Here is an 11,724-nt window from a genome sequence, read left to right on the forward strand (position 1 = left end):
GCTAAAGGCAGAGGCTTAACCCACTGAGCCACCCAGGTGCCCCATCCTGATTTTTTAAAAAACTTACCTTCTGATGGCAGAATTACTTATAAGATAAAAAGATAAGCAATATAATTGGCGTAAACAAAAGTATTGTGGAAACAGAAAGGAATAAAAGACTATCTAAGGGGGCCCCTGGGTGGCTCAGTCAGTTAAGCCTCTGACTCTTGATTTTGGCTCAGGTCATGATCTCAGGGTCGTAAGATTGAGCCTGTGTCATAAGATTGAGCCTGTGTCAGGTGTGGAGCCTGCTTAAGATTCTCTTTCTCCCTTTCTCATTGCCCCTCCCCCCCCCCACTTGATCTCTCTCTTAAAAAAAAAAAAAAAAAGACTATTTAAGATTTTTAATGTATAATATCAAATAGAAGTGAAAGTAAGAGACCATCAAACTCCCACATACCCACCGCTCTGCTTCTATGGTAACCCTCTGCCAACTTTCTCTTCTAAATCCACTCATTAACTTTAAGACATCATGTTATTTCATCCACAAATATTTCAGCATATATCTCTAACAAACAGGGACTCTTTCTTTAAACACAGCATGAATCTGAGTTGTGAAAACATAGTTTTTAAGATGTGAGTATAATTTACATATAGTAATAAATGCACAGATCTTAAGGTGTTCAGTTGAATTCTAACACTTGTATAGCCCTGTATAACCACTACCCAAAACAAGATATAGAATGTTTCTATGGCCCAGAAAGTTCCCACACACCTTCTTCTAGTCAATTTCCCACACTCAGATGACCACTTCCTGATTTCTGTTCCCACAGATCACTTTTGCCCATCCTTGGACTTTTTTTTTTTAATTTTTTAAATTAATTTATTTATTTTAATAAACATATAATGTATTTTTATCTCCAGGGGTACAGGTCTGTGAATCGCCAGGTTTACACATTTCACAGCACTCATGATAGCACATACCCTCCCCAATGTCCATATCCCCACCACCCTCTCCCGTCCCCCCTCCCCCCAGCAACCCTCAGTCTGTTTTTTTTTGATTGAGTCTTTTATGGTTTGTCTCCCTCCCAATCCCATCTTCTTTCATTTTTTTCTTTTCCTACCCCCCTCAACCCCCCCACATTGCATCTCTACTTCCTTATATTAGGGAGATCATATGATAGTTGTCTTTTTCCGATTGACTTATTTCACTAAGCATAATACCCTCCAGTTCCATCCACGTTGTCGCAAATGGCAAGATTTCATTTCTTTTGATGGCTGCATAGTATTCCATTATATATATATACCACCTCTTCTTTATCCATTCATCTGTTGATGGACATCTAGGTTCTTTCCATCATTTGGCTACTGTGGACATTGCTGCTATAAACATTCGGGTGCATGTGCCCCTTCGGAGCACCACATTTGTATCTTTAGGATATATACCCAGTAGTGCAATCGCTGGGTCATAGGGTAGCTCTATTTTCAGTTTTTTGAGGAACCTCCACACTGTTTTCCAGAGTGGTTGCACCAGTTTGCATTCCCACCAACAGTGAAGGAGGGTTCCCCTCTCTCTGCATCCTCGCCAGCGTCTGTCATTTCTTGACTTGTTAATTTTAGCCATTCTGACTGGTGTGAGGTGGTCCGTCCTTGGACTTTTATAAATGAAATCATAGAGTATGTATGAGTAAGAGGTTTGTAGTCCAAGAAAAGGGAAAACCATCTCTGGAGGACAGAACTACACATAAAAAATACAAAGGTATATTCACAGAATGCTGAGAAGCTCAAGAGGGATTAAAACCAGGATTGGCAGTAGGCAAGTCTAGAAGAGGAGGCTCAATGGAGAGCTAGGGTTTCTGGATTAAACTCCATAGTTCTGGGAATGAAGTCATGAAATAAACTTATCCTGATGCACAAGCATTTCTCTGACCTTAAAAGCTGGTCAATTCTCTCAGCATCCTCCTTCCTCCTCAGCCTCCAGCTAACGGTGACCAAGACGGCAGAAGCAAGCTCTACCCCAAGCCTCTTCACTCGCATCTTGTGCTGAGGCTCCTCTGCCATCTCAGGGAAGGAACAAGCCTCCCCAAACCTCCCAACACCCTTCTTAGGAGAGGGTACATTTTCAACAAGCAATCCCAAGTCTCAGGGGCAGCCTTACCATTATCTGGATTTCTCTCTTGCACACCTGGAGATCATGCTCATTGTTGACAAACATGCGTTTCAAGGCACATTTCATTCCATTGCTTGTCCTCACCAGAAACACGATGGCAAATCCACCTGTGAGGGAAACACACAAAAAAGCTCTTTGAGTCATGTTCAAAAAGCCAGTCAGACAACCATGGTGGCTGCAGCTTTGTGCTGTCACTGTTAATGGTACCAATGCCATCATCAGCTGCGCCTAAGGGCTGGCCTGGCCTAGAAGGCACTCTTGGATTCAAGGGTCTCAGGGATATTACCATGGGATTGGATGGAAAGAGTCAGAAAAACTGCTGAACACCTACGTCAGGAAAAGAGAAGAAGAGTAATTATCTTGCAAAGAACCTACCGATAAACAGATGAACAAACAGATGGAAGAAAAAAGAAATATATTCCAACCACTGTCCTAGGCACTTTGAGTTCTTAATAAATTCTTACTACAATCCTGTGAGGCTGGGTATTATTTTTCCCTTAAGGACAATGACTAGCTAGAGAAAACAGAGGCTCAAAGAGATTAGATTCTACCAAGAATTAAAAAAAAAAATTAATTCAGCACTTAACGAGAGGCTTGGAAATTTTAATAATTGTTATAATAACAGTTGTCTAATTCAAGATGCTTTCTCTTCCTTCTCAACCCTCCTCACCCCTCTCCCAACTTAGATCGACAATTGACCTTGAGGAATTCTCCTGCTTTTCCTGCCTTATGGGCTACTGAGAAGACACAAAATACAGGTATCAAAGTGTTCCTTAACACAGCAGACACCAGGAAAGTATAACTCAATTAGTGGGCAGATGTTTTAACACCCACATCAAACCTTTCTCTTAAAGACCAAAATTCATTAAAAAATTTTTTATATAACTCTAACAGAAATCCTCAAATGCTCTGGATTGGTTACACCTTAGCATTCCACAGATTCTTAGAACTCCTTCCTTCGATCTCAAATCCCAAACACTGTAGGAGGTGTTCAGTGCCATTGTTAACAGGGGTTATTGAGAGATACGGTGCTGCAAAGCTGTCAAAGCTGAAGGCTCTGGGATAAGCATTAGTAAGACTGGGCACTTAGTCCATCTGTCTGCTCATAGACCATCATAATTTAACTAGAACCATCCCGCGTATTGACCCTGGGTAGCAGCAGCAGCAACAACAACAAAGTTTCGAGGCTATTCTTTGCACACACGTGATCCCTGATTGGATGGAGAGGGACACAGAGGGAAGTTGCCAGTGTGGGAAGTTGAGTGGAGGCTCTGGTGTAGTGCTGAGGCTAGCAGCCACGTGCAAAACTGATAGCAAAAGCAGTGACTCTCTAGATCGTGAGGCAGAAGACTGGAGTCCTGTTGAATCTCCCCCTACCTCCTCTGAGGCCCAGAGGCACCTGAGCACCGGGGCCATTTCCTCGTGTAGCCTCACAATGTGCATTCTTTTCCAAGTCTCCTTGTCTAGGTTTCTGCAGCTTGTAACCAAAGAGAGCCTCAATCGGAAGGCACTCTTGCGTGTTTTCATCCGATACACAAATAATTCTGTGTTTGCAAAAATGTTAATGGGCTCAAATGTTCCAAGTGTCCATGTTGACAGTGTCTACCAGACTGCATGTTTGTACATTTCCTATCATAGCTTCCTCCTTCAGGAGTCAGGTGAACATGGAGATTCGCCGTGATGTCTTTAATTTCCACAGTCATCTTGAATCTTTGTATCTCAGTAACATTTCCCATTTTCTCCTAATACTTTACGGTCCACTCACACTGCTCAACTGTCGATTTTAATTCTAGAAATTCACTTTAAAAATTTGTTTACAACACTACCATGTACTGACAAGTAGGGGTGTTATGACATTCAGACACAATCTCCATTTTAAGACGCGTATTGTTTTACATTCGAATTTTTAGGATGTTAGAATTTTTCTTGTGATAAATATGTACATTGAATGCAGTAGTTGATCTTCTTTTCCCCAAAAAGCTATTAAATTCATGATGTGTCTTATTTCCAATCAGAATCAGAAATGCTAATATAAATTATAAAATGTCTATATGTATTCATAATTATTTTGTGAACAGCCTGAGTAGTCATTTTATAGATATTTCAATTTTTAAAGGGATTTTTATTTAATTAATTAATTAATTAATTTATTTATTTATTTACTTATCTGCGATAGAGTGTGAGAGAGAGCACAAGCAGGGCAGAGGGAAAGGGAGAAGCAGGCTCCCCCGCTAAGCAGGGACCCTGATGCGGGGCTCGCTCCCAGGACCCTGGGATCATGACCTGAGCTGAAAGCTGACACCTGACCGACTCAGCCACCCAGGCACCCCAGGTATTTCAATTTTTTTTTTTTTTTAAATCACAGGTCTACAGACTTTGTATCAACAGTGCTCCTAGAGAGAATTAATCTTAGCATTTTGCTTTATGAAGAGACGAACTGAGTGAGGCTTAGGAGTCCCATAGCTAATTATGCAGAACCTGTCATTCTGTTGACTGTCCAAACAACGCTCTTTCCACTTTATTCATCTCAGAGAAAGTCTGTGTAACAGCCCCTTTAGATACTAAGGAGACACCAAACAGTGCTGCAGAACCTGAGCTGGGAAGGGCCATTTCTACAGTTCCACGATGCACGGAACCACGGGAGGACATGGCAATCCTTTCGGAAGCAGGCTGATGATGCAGCAATCCGAGATAACTGCCACCAGATGGGAGCAGTGTAGTTTTCTTTGCCAGGTAGCAAGATGACCTTTCCAGCTGAAACTGAAGAAATGTGGCAGATGTCTACGTCACGATCCAGGCAAGCACAAAGGGTTGAGATGAGCCAGCCAAGATTCTCCAAGCCTGTGACCATCACAGACCTGAAGGTAAAGCAATGAACCTGTGTGCCTAACACAGATGGAACCACATGATTTAGCTTCTATGCCCACAAAAGGGCTTATTTGCAGGTGACAAGCATGTTAAGTCAGAGCTCCTTGATCAAATTCAAAGGCTGCTAGTATGTGTCAGTTTAAAGATGCTGGTTGCTAGCACTGTGCAGTCGACCAACTAGAGATGTACATTACTTGGTTCAAAAGAAGAGGGGACACAGCACTGCTTGAGGTACTGCTCAAGCACAGGCCCGAGACCCCCGTACAGATCAGGGGACGAAGATTCTCGGCCACGGATAAAGAGAGCCCAGGCTGTTACACAAGAAGGCAACTATACGACTGTCAGCAGAGATGCATATTTCAGATTGAGCTGCATCCCAAAACCTTGATGAAATGGAAAAACCTAAAGCTGAGCTGGGGACAGTTTGGACAGAGGTAAGAAAAGCTAACGTGCAGGACAGCCTGTGCCAATCTGCCCACTGGAATCTGTGCCAGTCCCTCGGCCTACTCGCATTCTTTTCTGAAACGCTAAGATATTCCCTATGGTTGCGTTGGGATCCACTTTGAGGGGAAATTCATGAATTTATGGAATCACAAAGGGACAAAGGATTCATTCCATGGTGTGAGGTAATCAACTGAAACAGCCATGATAAATTTTGACACAGACACACTTTAGCCCCTTAAATATGTCAGACCATTCTTTTATTCCCACAAAGAAACATGTGTTCTCCCACTTTCCCTAAAATATATAGCACTTTTGGGTATATCTCCCCCTCATTCTTTTTTATTTTGGCTTAAAAATTTTTTTTAAAGATTTTTATTTATTTATTTGACAGACAGAGATCACAGATAGGCAGAGAGGCAGGCAGAGAGAGAGAGGAAAGGAAGCAGGCTCCCTGTCGAGCAGAGAGCCCAATGTGGGGCTTGATCCCAGGACCCTGGGATCATGACCCGAGCCGAAGGCAGAGGCTTTAACCCACTGAGCCACCCAGGCTCCCCACCCCCCAATTTTTTTTTTATTAAAAAAGAATTACTAAAAAAAAAAATAATAAAATAAAATAAAAAAAATAAAAAAAAATAAAAAAGAATTACTAGTTTCAGGTAGAATTTAGTGGATTCATCACTTATATATGACACCCAGTGCTCATCCCAAGTGCCCTCCTTAATGCCCATCACCCAGTTACCCCATCCCCCACCCACTCCCCTCCAGCAACCCTCAGTTTATTCCCTATGGTTAAAGAGTTTCTTATGGTTTGCCTCCCTGTTTTCATCTTATTTTATTTTTCCTTCCCTTTCCCTATGTTCGTCTGTTTCTTAAATTCCACACATAAGTGAAATCATATGATAATTGTCTTTCTCTGACTTATTTTGCTTAGCATAATACCCTCTTATTCCACCCATGTCATTGCAAATGGTAAGATTTCATTCTTTTTGATGGCTGAGTAATAGTCCATTGCATGTGTGTATGTGTGTGTATGTGTATGTGTATCTCACCTCTTTTTTATCCATTCATCTGTTGATAGACATCTGGGCTCTTTCCATAGTTTGACTATTGTGGACATTGCTGCTATAAACATTGGGGTACAGGTGCCCCTCTGAATCACTATGTTTGTATCCTTTGGATAAATACCTAGTGATGTAATTGCTTGGTCACAGGGTAGCTCCTCCTAATTTTTAATGATGTGGATGGGTACTTATCACTCACTATGAGATTAGAGATTTTTGTCTCCTCGGTTCCCCTCTGTATAACAGCGCCTAACATACATCAGGCACTCAAAAATTAATTAACTTCCTTCTGATTGTTACTATAGAGAATAGAAAAGTCTACAGAAGGTGGTGGGGGTGGGGGAAGACCATGGGAAACTAAAGCAATGGCTCACATATAGGAACAGCCACTACATAACTCCGGATAATCAGTGCCATAAGAATATGGACCTAGGTCTGCTAGTTCCTAAAGATAACCTGGGAACTCAAAACTGTATGTGAAATATCCACATGTAAACCCTGGTGACAATCACATTCTAAATTAACACTGGACAGGCTGACACTACAGAGCTAAAGGAAACACATTTGAAAGGCTGAGTCTCTGAGCGTTAATTTCCTCCGTCTGATCTAGTCTAACCCCTCATCTAACTGATGGCCAGGGGAGAAAGTCCCACAGCCAGTGGTACACAAAGTGGGGAGATATATATATACACATACATATATACACACACACACACACACACACACACACACACATATACACACACATATGTATGTGTATATATATACACACACACATATATATTTTCATACATATTCATATATATATTCATATATATATTTCATATATTTCATTCATATTCATATATATATATTTTTTTTTCATACACTGGTTATCACAGTTCTTGCCTCTCTTCCCTAAAGAGGCATTTGTGGAATTTGCCCCTACCCAGCATCTGTATTTGACTTTATACTTTTTCAAAACCATTTCAAAATACATTACTTCATTTATATTTTCACAATAACTGGATGAGGCAGATGAATTACCCACTGTCCTCATTTTCCTGATAGGAAAGAAATATAGAGAGATTAAGCTCCTTTTACAAAAATACACAAAGCTGGTTAGTGGTAGAGCGCAAACTAGATCTCTCATCTTTGTAAATGCTTTAAACCAACTTTACATACAATACAATGCACCCTTCCAAGTGCAGACTTTGATGAGTTTTCACACCTTTATACTCTCTTTCAACCACGACCTCCATCAGTCCATCACTATGAACAGTTCCTTGTGCCTCTGCGTAGGCAACCACCCCCTGCCTACTATCTCATGTAACTTCTGATCTGCGATCAGTCCTGTGGATTAGTTTTGCTTGCTCCAGAATAAATGGAATCAAACAGTATGTACTATTCTGTCTGGCTTCTTCTGTATAATATTTCTGAGATTCACTCTCATTGTTACATGTATCAGTAGTTTGGGATTTTTTAAATTGCAGACTAATACTGCATTATATAGACATTCTCCACAATTAGTTTAACCATTCATCTGTTAAAGAATATTTCCACTGTTTCTACTTTGGGCTGTTATAAATAAAATGTTCATACAGAAGTCCATTTTTTGTAGACATAAGTATTTATTTCTCTTGGGTAAATAACTAGGAATGGAATTGCTGGGACATATGGTAAGTGTATATTCTAAATCCAGAATATCTTCTTGAAATCAAGGGCATAAGATCCAAAGGCCAATAGGGAGCAGAAAGATCATGCAAAGGAGGGAAACAGTCCAGGTATCACAAAATGTCTAGACAGGGACCAGTAACACAGACTCGCTGTGTCTATGGGGTAGGGACCACATCTACCAGAAAGGGCACGCCCCATGCTCATAGGCAGCCACTCCTCAAATCCAGCTCATCACTGCCCTGAAGGAATGTGGGCTGAGGGTTGCCAAGTTTTTTGACTTCCAAGAGAAGCTGGAGTTTTCTGTGAAATCTCCTGGTTTTTTTTTTTAATTTTTATTATTATTATTTTTTTAAGTAGGCTCCACACCCAGCATGGAGCCCAAGGCAGGGCTTGAACACACAACCCTGAGATCAAGATCTGGGCTGAGCTCGAGTCGTACACATAACCAACTAAGACACCCAGGTGCCCCCAAATCTCCTGATTTTTAAATTCAGGCAACAAACTTAAAAAAAAAAAATCTCTTCAAACCTGTGCAGTTAAGGAAATCTATTTCCAGGTTGGGATTGAGCTAGAGAACGCTGCTTTGATTTTGAGAGCCTTGTGAAGTAAGCAGGGCGTGTATTACAATCTCCATTTGGCCAGCTGGGAAACTGAGGCACTGAGAAGAGCCTCGGTAGCCTTAGTCCTGCCACTTAGCAGCAGGGCCAGGACTAGCATACAGGTGTGCCAGTTCCTGGCCCTCACCTTGGTCCACTCTTTTCCTGCCCCCATCTCCTCCCTTTAGCAGTAAACCATGCACAGCCCTGCTACCAGGGGAGGTAATAAAAGACACAGCAACAGGCCAGGGGCCCTCTCCAGCCAACCAGGCGGGAGCTTGGGTGCACGGCCCACAGTGTCTGCGAGCTCCCACAGACAGTGACAACCGAGAGGCCGACAAACACCCACCTACTGCATATTCACATCGAGGACGACTTCGCCAAAAGTTGCAGAAGGAACGAAAATTTTCAAAACTCTGTCACAGATGGCAAGGAGCACAACAAAGATTTTACAGGAGAAAAGGTCAATCTGCATCATTTGTCAACACTGATTTCAGTGGGGACTTGGAGTTTGTTGTTTTTTTTTTTTAACCTCAATTTCTCCTTATTTGCCTCAAATTAAAAATCCACCATGTGCGAGCTCCTTCTGGGGAACATGTTTAAGCAGTCCCTTCCTCAGGCAGAAAGAACACCCAGATGGGGGAAGACTAGAAATATTCAACTTTCTCCCCCCGCCTCCCCCCAAGAGGAACCGTGGGCACAAAGTCAGAGACTGGCAAACTCTGGCAGTGGGTGCTGAAACACCAACCCGACCCAGTAAGTCCACAGCCCAGGCTGAATGTGGGGCAGACGGCAACGGGCTCTTCCTTTCCAGCACTGGGACAATTGGAGAGCAGCCCCAGCCTGGAGGCTTCTCTGGAGGGGTTTGGCAGAAGTCTCTTAAAAAAAGAGAGAGAGAGACATTTCCAGGAAAGGCACCTGGCTTGGGACAAAAGGTTAGAGTTTAAGAAATCGAGCTGGCTCACACACCCCAGAGGCGTGGGAAGAAGTCCGCGCACAGAACCAGAGCCAGGGCACACGGGGCCGCGTCTGCCAGTAGCTAAACCCAAGCACGAGAGCCTTCCCGGAGCTCCCCGGCCCACCACTACTGTCTCGTTCCCATGGGCTTAGCAAAGGAGAGAGAAAGGGTAAGACACATCAGTAGGGCCGTGTTCTTTGTTCACTTAAATCCACCGAGCAGCTTTCCTGGGTCACACAGAGCCGTCTTCTATTCTCTCTACTACAGCCAGGGTGATGATCTTTTAAAAACGGAAAGTGAGGATCATTCAGCTTCGTGGAGCCCCTCAGTGGCTTGCTGCCCCTTTGTGAATAAAGCTCCGAATGCTGGCGACAGCCTGCAAGGCCCCACATGATGGGACGCGACCTCTCGGCAGCCTCACTCCTACACCCCAGCCTGCCATGGCTCTCTGTGGTCCAGCCCCAGCTGCGTTCTTTCTTCCTCAATGTTGCTTATACTCCACCCTCCCTAAGGATTTCTGTGCATGCTACTCCCTTTGCCCTATGCACCCTTGGTCTGACCAGCTCCTACAAGGCATCCTTTGGCTTTCAGGCTGTTCCTTGGATGAGGCTTCCTTGATTGCCCCTGGCCCTACCCCCTTCTTCTGATTTAAGTTAAATCCCTTGTTACACACAGCACCCTCCACTTTTCCTTTGGGACACAGCAGGAGTGTAATTAAATACTTAGGTAGGTAATTCCTGGTTTGATGCCTTCTTCCCCTGAACCCTGTAAAGTGCACAAGATCAGGGACAATGACTGACTCTGCCACCCAGCACCGTGCCCACTGCATAAAAGGCACTCAGTGTTTGTGACACAATGTGTCTGCCCAACACCAAAATGATACCCACCCCCCACCCCAGAAAAAAACCCCAAACAACAGAAAACACGACACGGTCCCAGGCTTTCAGAAGATTAAACTCTAGTTTGGGATAGAAGGGACACATTTTGAGAAAAGGGCCCCTGGGGATAAGGGGGTCTACCCCTATAGAGAAAAAAGCCCTGAGCGCTCAGCCTCGTACTACAGAGGGCTGCAGGAGACGGGAGCCAACTGGACAGTCACGTGGGCAGCGTGCTCACAGGGCGGCATCGTGGAGAGCTGCAGAGAAATCTCTGTGCTGTCACACAGTGACACTTTCTCTATGCGCCACTCCTTCTTTTAAAAATAACACTTGAGCTGGAAATGAAACCCCTCTTCGGTGGAGAAGGAAAAGAAATCAAACAACCCCATGCTCCATCCTGCAGCATCCCTCCCATGAAGAAGTGGAGAGCCTCTTGGGCCTGAACTGTCTCAGTCTCTGGTGCTAGCAATCTTCTGATAAGTGGTGTGCAAACAGACAGAGTGGCTGAGATCAGCTCTGTCAGTCCCCGACTGCAGACATCCAAGCTCTGGTGTGTGTCTCCACCAAGATGTGTGTTACTGGTCCACACTCTCCAAAGGAGAACTGGGGTTTTGGCAAAGGCAAAGGATGGCTGATATTCTCTCAGCTCCCAACTGTTAATTTTAGAGCATTCCACCTTCACTTCACGCTAAAGCCTTTTGTCTGAGGTTCAGGAATTCTGGATGTATGACCCATCACTGCCATACGCCAACCCCGAGGTGTGGTCCCTCCCCCTGGACTTGCGCACCAGTTCAGTTTCCTTCCCCTCCCAACTCCTGCCATCACCAAGCTGATTTCACTGAGTCTTAACAATTCTATCCCTTAAACTTCTCCAGAATCCATCCTCTCTACCCCATCCCTGGGGCTCCTTCACACTCTCCTCTTTTCTTACCAGGAGAACTAAAATACAGTCCTCCGTTTCTGTGCCCTGAATCTCTTTCTCTTTTAGAACTTGTATCTAATAATTCCTCTATTAGTTCCCCAACTCATACCTAATAACTCCTCTTCCCCAATTCATATCTAATAACTCCTCTTATTTTTTTTAAAGATTTTATTCATTTATTTGACAAAGAGA

The 11,724-nt window shown here is 43.5% G+C and overlaps 1 protein-coding gene across 1 annotated transcript in view; it reads right to left on the minus strand.

Moving 5' to 3' along the window:
- AAK1 (AP2 associated kinase 1) overlaps window positions 1-11,724 on the minus strand; it is a 158,905-nt gene that overhangs the window by 78,056 nt on the left and 69,125 nt on the right. Inside the window, exon 3 of the mRNA XM_080813302.1 lies at window positions 2,138-2,256. Within this exon, the coding sequence (XP_080669428.1) occupies window positions 2,138-2,256 (119 nt within the window). The remainder of the gene's footprint in view (window positions 1-2,137; window positions 2,257-11,724) is intronic.

The sequence above is a fragment of the Martes martes genome (genome assembly GCF_963455335.1).
Source record: "Martes martes genome assembly, chromosome: 9".
Taxonomy (NCBI): Eukaryota; Metazoa; Chordata; class Mammalia; order Carnivora; family Mustelidae; genus Martes; species Martes martes.